The sequence below is a fragment of the Medicago sativa genome, chromosome 5 (genome assembly GCF_051527215.1).
Source record: "Medicago sativa cultivar Bolivia chromosome 5, Bolivia_mono, whole genome shotgun sequence".
NCBI classification, from domain to species: Eukaryota; Viridiplantae; Streptophyta; class Magnoliopsida; order Fabales; family Fabaceae; genus Medicago; species Medicago sativa.
Window position 1 is genome coordinate 43,255,653 of NC_140753.1, and position 15,230 is coordinate 43,270,882.

Below are 15,230 nucleotides of genomic sequence, written 5' to 3' on the forward strand. Positions count from 1 at the left end.
AACACCATTCACCCTCCTTGTGCCTCTGTGGTTGAGTCGTCGGCTGATTTGATCAAGTTGATCCTTCAGATCTACTAATGTGGCATCGACCCGGACCTTGGACAAATTTGGCTTTCCACCGTTGAAGCAGACACAACTAACTTCGTGTTTGGATCTACCGGATAATTGTCCATTTGAGTATATTTACCAAATGAGTGAAGTGATCTTTCTAAGACATGCTTACCAATGAGAAAATGAGTGTTTTTAAAAAATTTAGAGAATGATTGAAAGTTAAAGAAAATGAACATAGTTGAATGATCGGCGGTGACGATTAACTACCGATGGATCCGGCAGCATCAAACTGCCGAGGAATATAACGCCAACATCAACTAACTACTGAGAGGCATTTCAGTCTTTAACTGGTGTTTTTTAGCCATCTTCAAGGTGTGAACAACAATTTTCTAGGCATTTCCTCTAGTTTTTAAGGATATGACAACTTCTTCATGTGTTTTTTCGTATGGTTCTTTAGGATGGATAAGCTTGTGCGAAAACGTCGGCAGCACAATAAAACGATCTAATTTGAACGAGAATTGATTGATGGAGCATAAAGTTATGCAATGTAAATAAATAGCCAGCAAATTCACATGAATAAATTCAACAGAATTTGGATAAAAATTAACCCATAAAAAGGATAATACAATCAAATATGTCCTCACTCATTAAAATCATTCCACTAATGAATATCCTCCATCATAGAAATAGAAAACGGCTCAGACATGAGAGTAACCCATAAAAAGTAGTTTAAGAACATTCAAACCATAATATTAGAGAAAGAGAAGGAAAAAGAGATTGATTCTATCCTCTAAGTCCTTAGAACTTTCTTGTTTGTATATGCTCTATTTTTCACAGTATATTCAAGATCTTGTCAATTAATGCAGACTATTTGAATTTTTTTACATATGAAGGTTTGATGGACATAATGCTAACAATTCACTTCGCTAGTTTGATACCGTTCAGTTTGACAGTTTGTACACCGTTTGGTTTAGTTCAGCATATATAAGCAGTTCAGTTCTTTAACTATAGACATGGCTCGGAAACATAAAACCGGTGAACTGAACAAGATCAGTTTGGTTTAAAGAAACTGTTTAGATTTCCTTCCTAAATTGAACCAAGATCAGTTTGCTGAAATTTCAACTGCTACTCCTGGGATAGGCTCTACAACCTTCGCATCTGGTAATTCTTTTGATAAAAGCTCCTGCATTGATAACCATTTGAAGATAGAATCATTTAGATTACAACAAAATAGATAGAATAGAGAGTAAGAGGGTGTGTTTCACTACCACTCAAATCATCATTAAGAGAGCGTGTTTGGCTAAATTAACCAATAATTAAATAAGTCCCGATTACATAAGCATTTATGTATAAGCTTTTTTCATAGCTAAGAATGCATGAGGCTAAATTGTTTTTATAGAAGACTCAAGCAGTTTTCATAAGTTAGTGTAAAGCACTTGTTGAAATAAGTTAAAACAACTTATACCCATTTTTACCTATTTTTATAAGCTCTCCCAAAGGCGTGCAAAGGTGCTAACTATATTTGTTCTTGCAGTTACAATAATTTCATTATCATTGTACATGAGAGACACTAGGTTTAGCTATTTCAGACAAATATAACAATGTAAAAGTGACAGTTCACAAAATTCGAAAAGAAGAAAAAGTTACTAAATTGAAACAATTCTTCCACAGAACTTGTTGACAGAAGATGCATCGTAAGTATATCTCCCATGAAGGACAGATGTAAACAACCTACAAGGAATGTCCTTAGCCATATGCAAAATGACAATTGAAGGCTGGTTGATTTAGATGATTGAAGCCAAATAATAAAGGGAGACTGACAATGAAGCAAGAAAAGCCTTACAAAGTTTAATTTAGGCAAATGCTAAACTCGCACTAAACTTCCAGATGCTGTGAGTGAATACTCATGGGTTATGCGAGACATAAAACAGTCACTTGTGGAACAATCAGGGATATAATGGGTAGGAAGTATTCAAATAAAAGGTGAGTTTGCAAGTTCTCGACCAATGTTATCTAAGTTTGAAACTGTTATTCCCCTCGAATGTCCTAAACCTATTTTATTACTTGTGATTTGTCTGCATTCTATCATCATAGGAGATTAGATGCTCAAGTGTAAAATGAGATACGTTTTGGCTCTTTTGATGAAAATCTTGTAATTTTAAGGTAAATATCTCTTTACTGTCAAACAAATGTAGTCAATATATGAGCAAAATCTACACGATATTGGCACATGTCAGTGTCACTAATCAGTCATCGCTTTGTAGGTTTTCGGCCCATTGTCTCACATCTTGCTTCTAGAACCCTATCCATTGCTCTTTTTATGCACTTCTCTCTATTTCTTTGACCCATGGCTAGTTTTAACACTCTGAAGGTGGATCCTCTCATTTTTGCCAACAAGGTCAGGGGCCCCAACTCTTGACTTTTTTTTTTTAAAAAAAAAAAGCTAATGAATATATAATTATATATTAACAAGACTGCTCACCGCACAAGGAGTGTCATGAATAGACAAAAAATACAAAATGTATCAAAAGTAGAATGGGAACATATGAGATGCATGGGATTCTGAATTCGAGACCATTCTGAACAGATTAAGATTAACACTAAACTTTGTATTGTCGGAAAAATAAATATTCAATTTTTCATTGAATCATATCTTCTGCGCTCATAAGACTAGTGAGGCTACTTGGGCGCGGCCACCCCAAAAATTGACGCGGCGCGGTAAGCGGGCGCGACGCCGGCGCTATTACATGACGCGGACACTAAAACTAAATATTATATTATTAATTAAGGACTAAAAAAGTATGAAAAAAATATATTTAGTATTAATATAGATGAGAAAATTTTATTTTGCATTCACATTTAGACTTCATCTTGATCATATTAATTCCTAGATCTCTAGATCGTCTTCATCTTGATCATATTAATTCCTAGATCTCTAGATCTCTAATCAATCTTTCACTTCTTCCCTTTCTTCTTCATTTTGACTGTAAAAAAAAGGATGATTAACAGAGAACAGAGATGAGATTTTGTGGTTTCTGATGAGATTTTTTTGTTGACCCGCTTTTTGCCCGCGTTGACCCGCTTTTTGCCCGCGTTGACCCGCTATTGTTCCGCATTTGCCTAACGCGCGACTCGGTCGCGTTTTGACGCGCTAGGCTGTTTTCAGCCGCTCCGCGCCGCAATCGCGCCGCGTTAGACCGCTATTGACAACAGAGCTTGGGAGAACAAGGCCATTTACACCATTGACATGGTACTCCACGCCTGAGGTTCAACAAAACCTCAGGAGTGCATTTCCCCTAGACATCCTATATTTCTATGACATCCTATATTTCTATTACAGTAAATTACCATGTGGTAATAATTTACTTTTAACTACATAAAAAACTTTAACTGCATAGAAAACATAGGGTATACTCAATCATGTGATAATGAATTCATCAGTGTCTATTTCGTTTCACCGTGGCTTTAACTTCATGGGAGTACTATGGAATGTTCTTAGAATACTTAAGGGCTTGGATGCTCATCAAATAGTTCAGAGCCGGTTGTCGGTATCTCAAAAAGAGATACCTACGAAAGGGCTGACCGGAAAGATTAAATGAAGCATTGTAGAGTGGAGATTCCATGAAGTCGGCTCTCAGGGGCAGTGTCAATGTAGGGCCTTCGGTATTATAAGGTGCTACATCCCACTTCAAGTAGTATAGAATACTCAGTGGAGTACTTAAATAGCTTGGGCTCTTATCAGGTTCATATAGAGGAATCTGGAACCTAGAGGAATCTTACAAACCAAAGTGTCTATCAGCAATTAACCACAGAAGTTTTTTTCTTCTTCTCAGGGATGTGGGCAAGCTCGATGTAAAAACTTAAAATTGATCAAGCCAGTTGATGATAGAATGGAATAGCTGGAAATCTAAGTGCAGAGAAGTGTGATAAGATTTGTAGCCTAAGAGCCATGAAACCACTAAAATGACCAACAGCTTGTTGTTTCTTGGGGAAGTGAGCAAGTCGGAAAGGTGGTGAAGACAAAAGCTAGCAAACTATGTGAGGGCAAGTGTCTTGAAAGTCATTGACAAAGGCTTTATATCGGGTGCTCATAGATCGGGCCCAATAGCAAAAGGTTACGATTACTTAGGGGAAAAGAAAGTAATGTTTCTTATGGCCATAAATAACAGACATTAACATAACACATTAAGCAACTTATCTGCGTAATTGGAAGAAATCTAACCTTGAATGATTCTATTGTTCCCTCTGACTCAATTATGCTTGCAAGAGGCCCTTTGCTATCTAGATCTCCATTTTTCATTGCCACGACAAACCTGTCAAAAAAGGAATCACCGTCTAAGATATACATAAAGAACCGTGATATACAATCAGATTTCTAACCGAAAACCTTTATAAGAAAAGGATCAAAACCACCAAAATGAGCTTTAGTTGAAATGTATTCTTCCAAATAAGCCAGAATATTAGGAAAAATTACCAAAAATGAATTCTTTGAGAAAAGGATCAAAATCACCAAAATGAGCTTAAGTTGAACCTACAAACTAGTTAATGATATCCGTACTCTGGCTAAGGGTAGTAGCCATTAATTGAAGTAATTAATGACTTCATTGGTTAATCGATCTTAAATAAAAATATTTCTATGAAAGATTACTTTTCGGCCCTCCAAAGATTTATATATGCAAATACAAATTTTCAAATTTTAGTCTTTTGAAATGATTTTTGGACCCTTTAGAATGAACCATTTGCATTGAGTAGTGTTTCATTGTTTTTTTTTCAAGTAAATACAAAAAATTACCTGGCTTGCAGCAGCTTTGCAAGTTTTACTGCATCTTCTTGTCCTGAAACCAAGGTAAACTTGGGCAATAACTGTTTTACGACTGGTGTGATCACAATATCTGCCTTTTCCTTTTCAATGAAGCTTTGATTATAGACACAGTGAGGTTCATAGTAGAGAGACAATTGGACTTGCGAAGCCGTAACAAGATACCTACAACACAGGCAGCGCAAAACCATTATGTTCAATAGAATTTGAACGAATAGCAAATAAGGTGGATATAAATGAATAAGAGAAATATATGCAAGAAAACTTCAACAGAATTTACCCATTTTCAGGACGTTGCCAAGGTGGTCCAAGAACTGGTCCTGCTGTAGCCTTAATCCCGACCTTAGAACCATACTTTGTTTCAATTTCAGAGCTTTGTCCAGGTTCTATATATGTAACCTGAAAATATATGAAACTTGGTAAAAACCTAAGTAGCTAACACGTTATTTCTCAACAGAACATATAAGCCAGTGCTTCATGTATACTGAAGGTTTCAATTGCATGCTAAATATTGACAGGATACATTGATGAGCAGAACTGAAATTGAGCGTTCAGTCAACAAAATCAATATGAAGATGGGGGGAAAATAAGCACAACTAAATAATAAGGGAAGTAAACGAAAATTGTAAAATATGTAAATGTGCACTGTTAATGAATCAATGGCTCAAGACAATTCAAGCATATCAAACATCATTGTAGGAGAAACGTGTGTTCAAAGGGTGAAAGGAGAAAACCGAATGCACAAAAAACAGACTCTTATTGTGGTATTTAAAGAGCATACTAAAGTCCACTTTTAACATTGTGAAACTCTTTGCTCTTCAAAATCTATGTTGAAGAGCAAAGAGTTATGAAAGCAGTCAACAAGGCAAATATTTGTTTACCGTATCCTGATATTTAAAACTGACAAGTGAATCATTGATACATTTTACACAATAAAAATAGTATACTCATAAATTTCTTTGCACATTTGAAAAAGTCTTATACTTTTTCAAACCTGCATGGAATTTTATGGATCAATTACCACCAAACCCCAATATAGCCCATATTTTCTGTCAATTTTGGTGTTGACTATAGAACTTGACCAAAAGGACAGAAAGAAAAAACCAAGGAAAATGAATTTTTGTTTTGATAGAGATACGATATATGACAACGACATGGTTGGATCCATGTAGCTGACCCTAGTGGGATAAGGCTGGGTTATTGTTGTTGTTGTTGAATTTCTGTTTTAACTGATTTCCCTTTCAAAATCAGTCAATCCACTAGAATTGTTTTTCCTATTATATATTCTATCATCTTCTACCCTTACCAGGCACCCTAGATTCCTAGAAAGTTCAGTTAGACCACCCCCACTTCTATTCATGAAATTAGAATATCAGATCATTGTATCATTTGAAATCTGCAAACCATGCTTGTAGATTGGATACTTCAAAATGAGTTTTTCGGCTTGGCATGATTTAAATTAGATATACTTAATACATAACCAAATCATTACATCATTCCAATACAAATACATACTGCACAAATACAGCTTTCAAAATCAAACGGAGAACGAAATATAGAAAGAATGTACATACTTACATTTGTAAAAAGAGGGTCCAGTAAGCTCTTGGCATTAGGAGTTGCTATAACTCTAATATTTGGAAATTTCTGAGAAAAGGGGTTTAGGGTCTTCAAATGGCAATGATCATCAAGGCTTTGAGTAATGAGTAAGCAATCAATTTCAGGAAGATCACTGAGCTGCACTATAGAAACATACAGATTATAGAAACATCATGAATTTCAACACTTTATAGCAGTAACAAAGAGGTAATCACTATACGGGTCTACACAGAACAGGATGGGTCAGTTTTGGCCAGAAGCGTTGCCCACACAATCAAAATCCATTAGTCTGGGTTGGGTGAAAAATCCATATATTTTCTTTCAAACCCGAATCAACCCAACCTGGTGATGATGGCACAGGTCGAGTCCTGAGGCATAAAATATTTTTAAACTTCAAAATTGAAAAATAAAAAAAAATGGAATTTTATTCTATTAAAATTCTAACATTTGGACCAAATTCTATAACTGAAAATCCTAGCACATGAACTAAATTGTAATACTTCTAGACTCAACAAATTTAAGTCTTTAACTTCATCCACAAACACAATAAAATCGTTATTTCCTTCCAACTTTTGGTTTAGGTTTGAAATCACAATATTATTGTTCGAATCAAACCATTTCGGGTTTGACTCGATGTTGCAGAAGTGTGAGGGGAGTTAGAAGTCTCACCTATGAACCATGAACGCTCCTCGGATAAGGCGTGTCCAGGCACCGACACGACACCGACACATATAATTACATTGAATTATGTGACTTTCTCAAATTATTAGCAGTGTCGGCGTGTCAGTATTTGTGTCGTGTCTGGTGTCCGTGTCCATAAACGTGCTTCATAGAGTCTCACATTGGATAGAAAACTGAGCCTTGATTAGTAAATAAGTAAGAGAGCCCATAAACCCAATGTCTTAAGATTTTGGATTAAGATGTGATGTTCAATTCATTTGTCTGATTGCTCTTGGCCTAATGAGGATGATCCCCCAGGCTCCGACCCAACACCCGGTTGGGTCATGAGATTAACATGTACCCATGAACAACCCTAAAGACACAATCCATAAGGAACTAATAGTATCCATTAAAAGTCAAAACATACCTGAAAGTTCTTTAAATATTTCTTAGAAGCATCATATAACCAAGGGATTCCAAAATCCAAGTTACCCACCAAAATTGGATCAACCAATATATTTACTCCATCCACATTCCATAGCCAACTATTTCCCTATATCCAAAACAACAAAACACATGTCATAGGAACATACAAAATAATAAAAACTGAAGACAAACAAGTGAAAATGCAAGAACCATAAAAATCCAACCTCTAAATATGTGAGTTTGAAGGAATCAGTTACAGTGGAATTCGACACAACAGCGTTGTCAGCAGAAACAGTACAACCTAATCTGAGAATAAACACAACAGAGTCTTAAATAATGAGTATGAAACAAGTGCAGAGTAAAAGTGAGAGAAACTTACTAACTTGGAAATTTTGGTGTTTAATACAGTTGAAGTTATGGAAATTGAAGTGCCAATACTTGGAGATGAGAAAATGGGGTTGAAACAGTGTCTTCTTCTTATGGGGTGGGAGGTTTTGTTGAGAAAACTGAGAGAATTGCAATATTGTAATGTGGCCATGGTTAATGGATGGATGGACTCAACTCTTTCTACGTTTCTTTTTGACTATTACTTAAATAGCTAAAACGATTTTGCTTCTAATTATTTGTGGTACAAGATACATACACATCTTAAAAAAAAAAACTTTAAAGGAGTTAAGCAAATTGACTTATGAGTGGAACTTTTATACGGTAAGGTTGTAAAAGATTTAGAAAATTGGTGTTGACACATTAGAGAAGGCTGAGACACACATGTAAAATAGGCTTTTGCCCTCTCGGCAGTTAACTGCCGAGGAATTTAAAATCCGGCTGCAGTTAACTGCCGAGGATTTCCTCGGTAGTTAACTGCCGAGGTTTTCTGCTACAAGTCTGGCAGAAGCTCTCTCATCTCCATTATTCATCACATCTTCAAATTTTTTTTCTCAAATCTCTCTCACAAATCTCTCTAGAAAACCCAACCAAATCCAACCAAATTTATTCAACAAAATCACAAGTAAGTAATTATAATGCTATTAACTTAAATTTTAGTTGTTATAAATGTTTTTATTTTTTAGTTTTTGAGTATATTTATTTTATTTTAGTTTTTGAGTAGATTTACATAGTATAATTCATTTTTAGAGTAAAATGTTTGTATGATGTTTGTATGATGTTTATGTTATAGTTTAAAGTTTATTGGTTATATTTTAATTTGGTGTTTTAAATTAATTTTTTATTTTAGTTTTTAATTAGATTTACATGTTATAAATCATTTTTAGATTAGATGTTAGTTGATTAATTTTGTTAAAATGTTTGCATGATGATTATGTTATAATTTAAAAATTTTAGGGTTATTTTTTAATTTGGTGTTTTATAATTTTTATTTATTTTAGTAAGACTATATGATTTATTTTAAGAGTAAATATAATTTGAATAATTTTGCTATATTTTACGTTAATTTTTTTTTTTTAGACAATTACATTTTAGGGTTATTTTTATGATTTTTATAGTCTATGTATAATTTGCACATTAAGTGTTTGATGAAATGTTTGAATGAGTTTTTCATTGATTATTTTAAATTTCTATGTGTGTAGATTTGAAACAATAGCCGGATGGATCGACGTTCATGCAACATTCAACGGCGGAGAACCTCAGAGGTTGAAGGTTCGGTGCCTTGATGTAACGTTAAGAGATCTCAAGGATCAACTGAATGAATTCAACCAAGGAGTCAACCCAAGAGACACAAGGAGGGTGCAAAATGTTAGGTATAAACGTCCAAAGCTCGACGAGGGGAGCGTATCATTCACTTGGGTGGAGTTAAAGAACGACGAAAACGTGACGAGTATGTTTTGGGAGCACACCAAGTTCCAGTGGATCGATATGCGGGTGACGTTGCTGAGATCAACTGAAGATATCATCAACAACTTGATTCCGCCAGTAGATCGTCTTTAGTTAGGGTAAGGTGCATTCCAACTACAACAATTGTCTTACCTCTGAAATGGGGTAATTCAAACTTGCCAAACGGCGAGGACTCAAGCATTTCGCTCCGCATTTATGTTTTTCCTTTGAAAAGATTAAATTTTTGTTAGGCTTGCTTAGATGATGGTATTAAGTGTCAAGGAATGGACCTCATTTCGTTGGCACTTGAATACCATCATCTAAATCAAGCATGACAAAAATTTATTCTTTTCAAAGGAAAGCATGAATGCGGAGCGAAATGATTGAGTCTTGTTGTTTGGCAAGTTTGAATTTACCCCATTTCAGAGGTAAGACAATTGTTGTAGTTGGAATGCACATTCCAACTATTGTATCGCAATATTTATTTGAACGAATTCATGCTATTGTAATATTTATTCGAATTCACGCTATCGCAATATTTATTCGAATTCACTCTATCGCAATATTTTAAATAACATAAAATAATTTTTAAAGAATTTCTAATAATTTTCTAACACAATTCTATTCTAAACAAAATAAAACAAAAAAAAATTAAAAAAAAACAAACTCGACAGTTAAGTGCCGAGGAAAACCTCGGCAGTTTAGTATCAAGGAAAACCTCGGCAGTTTACTACCGCCGGTTTCATCATTTCCTCGGCTGTTAACTGCCGAGTCGTCCTGAACCCAGAATTTGCAGAACCTGTTGTAGGCAGAACCTGTTACATGTGTTTTTACACATTGTAAACACATTGTTTCGATGCCAAACCATAAAGCTAGTCAAATAAAATTACAAACATAATTGAAATTGAAAATATAATACGGAAACGAGCAATTGTCATAAAAAAATGTCATCCAAACAAAGTAACAACAAATGTACTAGAAGTACTAACAAAACGGCCAAATGTCATGAAAATACACCAAGTCCTAAAAATAAATCCTAAAAATACTAGCAGTCCTAATCCTACTGCTGGTCCTGGTCATGCTGGTGCTGCTGGTGCCTCCTCCTCGGTCTCTGGGCTCTCCTCCTGGTAATGATTGGCGCGATTTGCTGCCTAACATCCTGCAAGGCCGCATACAACTGCTGAGGGGTCATGCTCATCACCTCCTGACCCAAAAACTCATCAGCATGGGCAACAGCGCCGCTAACCATGTCATAGGTGTCAGGGGAGCTTCTCGCCTCGTACCGCTCCCACTGCTCTGCAACGATCTGCTCCTCGTTTGGAGGCCTCGGAACATCTCCCGGGAGAAGTGGCAAAATCTGAGGGTGAGACACAACTGTGTACCATCGTACATAGCCCTCTGCCATACGCCATGGTTGCTCTCCTACCTCCTCACCCCAATCAGCCGCCTTAAGCGTGCGAGGGCGGAAGTCGACGAAGGCCTGCACAATCTCAGCCGGTGTCAGCTCTGCAACATCCGTCGGAGGTCTAGGGACCAACTGGACGTATCCGTACTGCCTCAATACCCTCTCCGGGAGGTGACGGTACACCCTACGATCGCCGCACATGATCCAGCCAAAATACCAGAAGACCTCCTCGAAAGGCTGGAACTCCCTGTGCCCTTCGTACGGCCTCCAACATACGTCATCAAACGTAATCCGATCAAGTGCCATCCGATACGTGGCCCCCTCTCCATGACCCTTCTGAAGAGTCCACCTCGCCGCAACCGGTAAATTTTTAATGTAGTCCGGGTTTGGATCAACAATGTAAAACTTAGGGAAGTGTGACAAAAACCATGCCTGCACAAACCATACAAATCTAATTTATAAATAAATTAAAGTTAACTAGAAAAATAAAATTTAAAGTTAACAAAAAAATATAACAAAATATAACACAGTAATAATAGTTAACAACAAAAATTAAAGTTAACAAAAAAAATATAACAAAATATAACAAAATAATAATAGTTAACAAAAAAAATTAAATTTAAATTTAATGTTTACTTACAGTGAGCAGTGTCACGCTTCCCCCAAGCTGCCTGTCTCCGGGCAAACAGGCATGAGCTAACTCATCGTACAGGTATGCAAGTGCCATCCCTCCCCACGAATAGGCACGCATCCCCGCGTAGCCGTCCGCCATAGCCGTCAAATAGATCAACTGGATGCGTTTGTTGCTTCTACCCCCAAACAACAAGCATCCAACCAAGTATAGAAGGTAGGACTTCACACAATACGTCCTAACCCTCTCCAACTCCTCCAGCTCCTCTGGATCCTGTGTATCCGCCAAAAGGTTGGCTCTACCAAGGTGCGTCGTATAAAACTCCCTCAGCTTTGGATAACTAATGTATCCACCATACTCAGTATTGCAGATTTTCTCTGCCTGCGTCCTCGACGCACCCAAGTGAGTCATCAGTAGTGCCTCTCCCTCATGTCTCAGCATCTTCTTCCGGTGGCCCAACATCCGCCCTTCAATCGGGACATGCATAAGACATGCGACATCATCCAAAGTCACAGTCATCTCCCCCATAGGCATGTGAAAAGTGCTGGTCTCGGAATGCCACCTCTCGCATAGAGTCATCAGCAAAGCGTGAGGCACAGTGGCGTAGCCCAAGTATACCAAATCATGTAAGCCACTCTCCCTAAGCGGATCCCAAAACCATCTCTGATTGGGGTTTGGACGTCCGAGACTCAAAATCTTGGGGCCATGATTAATTGGTTTTACAAAACGCTTCTTGCGGCACTGAAAAAATAGAAAAATAAACATAGTTTAAACAATGTAAACATTTAAAACTTAATAAATGCTAAAATAACAAATAAAGAAAACATATAAAGAAAATCACGTATTAATAAAAGTTGATATAATAATTAAAAAAAACATAGTAAGAAAACATATAAAAAAAACATATTAATAAAACATATAAATAAAACATATTAATAATAATTAAACAAACACACACATAATTAAACATATTAAACATATAAAATGGAGAAAACATATAAAGAAAACATATTAAGAAAACATATTAAATCAAGAAAGAAAAAATAAAGAAAATAATTAAACAAACACACACATAATTAAACATATTTAAACATATAAAATGGAGAAAACATATTAAGAAAACATATAAAGAAAACATTTTAAGAAAACATATTAAATCAAGAAAGAAAAAATAAAGAAAATAATTAAACAAACACACACATAATTAAACATAAAGAAAGAACATTTAAAAAAACAATACTTACGTCATCCTTATTATACCAAAGCGGCAATGCCACATGATTGGCATAAGAGTGAAGCAAAGATATGTCATGCGGTCCTCCAGGAAAGGGAGCGTCCGTAGGCAACACCTCCGGGGCAGCCGCCACAGCAATGTCATCCTCGTCTGGCTCCCCTGGCATATGCGGCTGCTCTGGCATATACTGCTCGTCGTACCCACCATCAGTCACATCATGGTGATCCTGATAGTTCAGGTACTCCACCTCCTGGGTCGGGTCAACCACTTGCGACTGTTCAGGATGCGCCTGAGAAGCCTCAGATGCCTGAGAAGTCCCTGAACCATCCGCCCTCCGACCTCTTCCCCTCTTTGGGATGTGCCCCCTTTGCCTCTCCCTCCGGTGGCTTTGAGTCATCGCACGCCTACCACCAATCATCTTAGATGGATCAATGGGCTCCTGATCGGCCATATCTACACAAACAATTAAAAATTTTTACATCATTTCCATAACCTAATCAAACACATTAAACCTAGACTAAACATAAACATTTACATTAAACTTAAACTAAACATAAACATAATCAAACACATTATTCATTTCCATAACCTAATATCATTCATATAAACCTACCTAAACCTAAAACCATTCAATATAACCATCATTTCAATACAATCATTATTATCATCATTTCAACATAAACATTCACATTTCCATAAACATAAACATAACTAAACCTAAATCCATTCAATATAATCATCATTTAAATATAATTTGTGTGCAACATTTCCATCATAACCTAAACATCATTCAATATAATTCTCATAACATAAACTAACTAAATAATCAATAAAATTGTCATTGAGGCATTTTATCAAACACTATGTGTGCAAAGTATAAAACATATTCAAATTGTGTTCATTTGCCACCATTCAAAGCCACATTATCATTTAAACAGCATAGGCAACAACTAAATTCGTTTATCAATTCAAAAACTACACATGCAATTATTAAATTGTCAATTTTAAAATCAACCCTAACCACATGCAAACTACTCTAATTTTTTAAAAAAATAAACCTAAACAACCTAACATTAACATTGCAATGATTAAGGGTACTTACTTGTGATAATGTGGTGATGATTGGCTTGCAATCCGTGAAAATGTGCTTTTGGAGAGAATTTGGATGTGTTTGAAGTGAAAACAATGAAACTGGAACTGCTTCTGTTCGTGTTGTTTATGTTCAGAAAACCTCGGCAGTTAACTACCAAGGAAATTCTCGGCAGTTAACTGCAGCCGGATTTAAAATTCCTCGGCAGTTAACTGCCGAGGGGGCAAAAACATATTTTACATGTGTGTCCCAGCCTTCTCTAATGTGTCAACAGCAATTTTCAAAGATTTATGAGTGCAACTTAAACGGTAAGGTTGTAAAAGATTTCATGTATCTGAGGCATGGATCCGAACCCCTAGATTACGTTTGATCTACTAAAAAGTATTTGACTATTACTTTTCCCACCCTATGCCTTTCCTCGCGCGTCCTATTTTTTTTCCAATTTTACCCTGGTCTGGATTTCGTTTTCCGGATTACATTGTTAGAATTTTGCAGATGTTTCCGGATTTTACAATCCGGAATAATGTTTTTCCAGAACTTTTACAATTCGTAAAATAAAATGTGAATAAAATAAAAAACAGAAATAAAAAGACACAAGAATAAAAACAACTCATTTTATTAATATATGAACAATACATTACAATAATTTTCAAGTTTTTTAAGCTTATTACATTCTAAAACTATTTCTAATCTTACCTTATTACATAAGCTATACCAGTGGCTCCAACCACTGGTGGAGAAGAAAGAGGGTGGGAGGAAAGAAGATGGCGGGGAAGAAGAAACCAATGCTGCCTAATAGGACATATCAGTAGCTTTGGTGTTGGTGGGGAGACAGAGGGGGCACAGAATCCTCTAGGGAACAAGAGACTATGATGGTCAATATGACACCCAAATAAACCAACCTCATACCCAGACTGACCTCTTACCTATTGACCGATCATATGACCCCTGATGGATTTTCAAAGAGGCCTCTTTCTATGAAAGGCCAACGATGGAAACACATCGTTCTAGAGAAGAAGAGGAAAAAGAAGAAGGTGTGAAAATGTTTGAGGAAATGAACCATATTTATAAGGGAGGGGGGATAAAAAAAAGGTGGGGAAGCCATCAATGCCGGTCAAAAAAACGTGTAGACGTTTTTCAACTTGACCACCGCCCAAAACGTTTGAAAAATGTTTTCTTTGTGGTGCAGACCACCTACCAAAAACTTTCGGTGCACTCCGGAATATATAATTCGGAATACACATATATTCCGGATTATATATTCTGTAAAGATACGATGATGGCATGAACCAAAGGAGAACTTGGGACTATGTATGGTGATGCTTGGTTCGGATTTTAAAATCTGAATTGCTTCAGCATTGGATTCTTTTGTGTGTCCCACATTGCACCGACAATTTTCGTGGTCCACAACGCCCATATACCTCTATAAATCGGGGTCCCTGCTTTCATTACAAGTAAACTATAACGCCCAGATACCTCTGCAAC

The 15,230-nt window shown here is 36.3% G+C and overlaps 1 protein-coding gene across 1 annotated transcript; it reads right to left on the minus strand.

Annotated features, from left to right (window-relative positions):
- Positions 1–878: 878 nt before the first annotated feature.
- Positions 879–8,114, minus strand: LOC146922279 (Metallo-hydrolase/oxidoreductase superfamily protein). Its single transcript, XM_085715287.1, has 8 exons — positions 7,939–8,114; positions 7,780–7,861; positions 7,557–7,682; positions 6,449–6,607; positions 5,151–5,269; positions 4,844–5,035; positions 4,274–4,364; positions 879–1,234 (listed from the first exon to the last, which is right to left on the minus strand). Exons 1-8 carry the CDS (start codon positions 8,091–8,093, stop codon positions 1,154–1,156), a joined length of 1,005 nt encoding a protein of 334 aa, XP_085571413.1. The 5' UTR covers positions 8,094–8,114; the 3' UTR covers positions 879–1,153.
- Between the last annotated feature and the right edge of the window lie 7,116 nt (positions 8,115–15,230).

Excerpts from the sequence above, each read along its gene's own strand:
- LOC146922279 (XM_085715287.1), bottom strand. The coding sequence starts at position 8,093 with ATGGCCACATTACAATATTGCAATTCTCTCAGTTTTCTCAACAAAACC. Across the intron at positions 5,036-5,150 it reads TGGCAACGTCCTGAAAATGG|GTATCTTGTTACGGCTTCGC; the intron begins GTAAATTCTGTT and ends CCTGTGTTGTAG. Across the intron at positions 1,235-4,273 it reads GAACAATAGAATCATTCAAG|GAGCTTTTATCAAAAGAATT; the intron begins GTTAGATTTCTT and ends TTATCAATGCAG.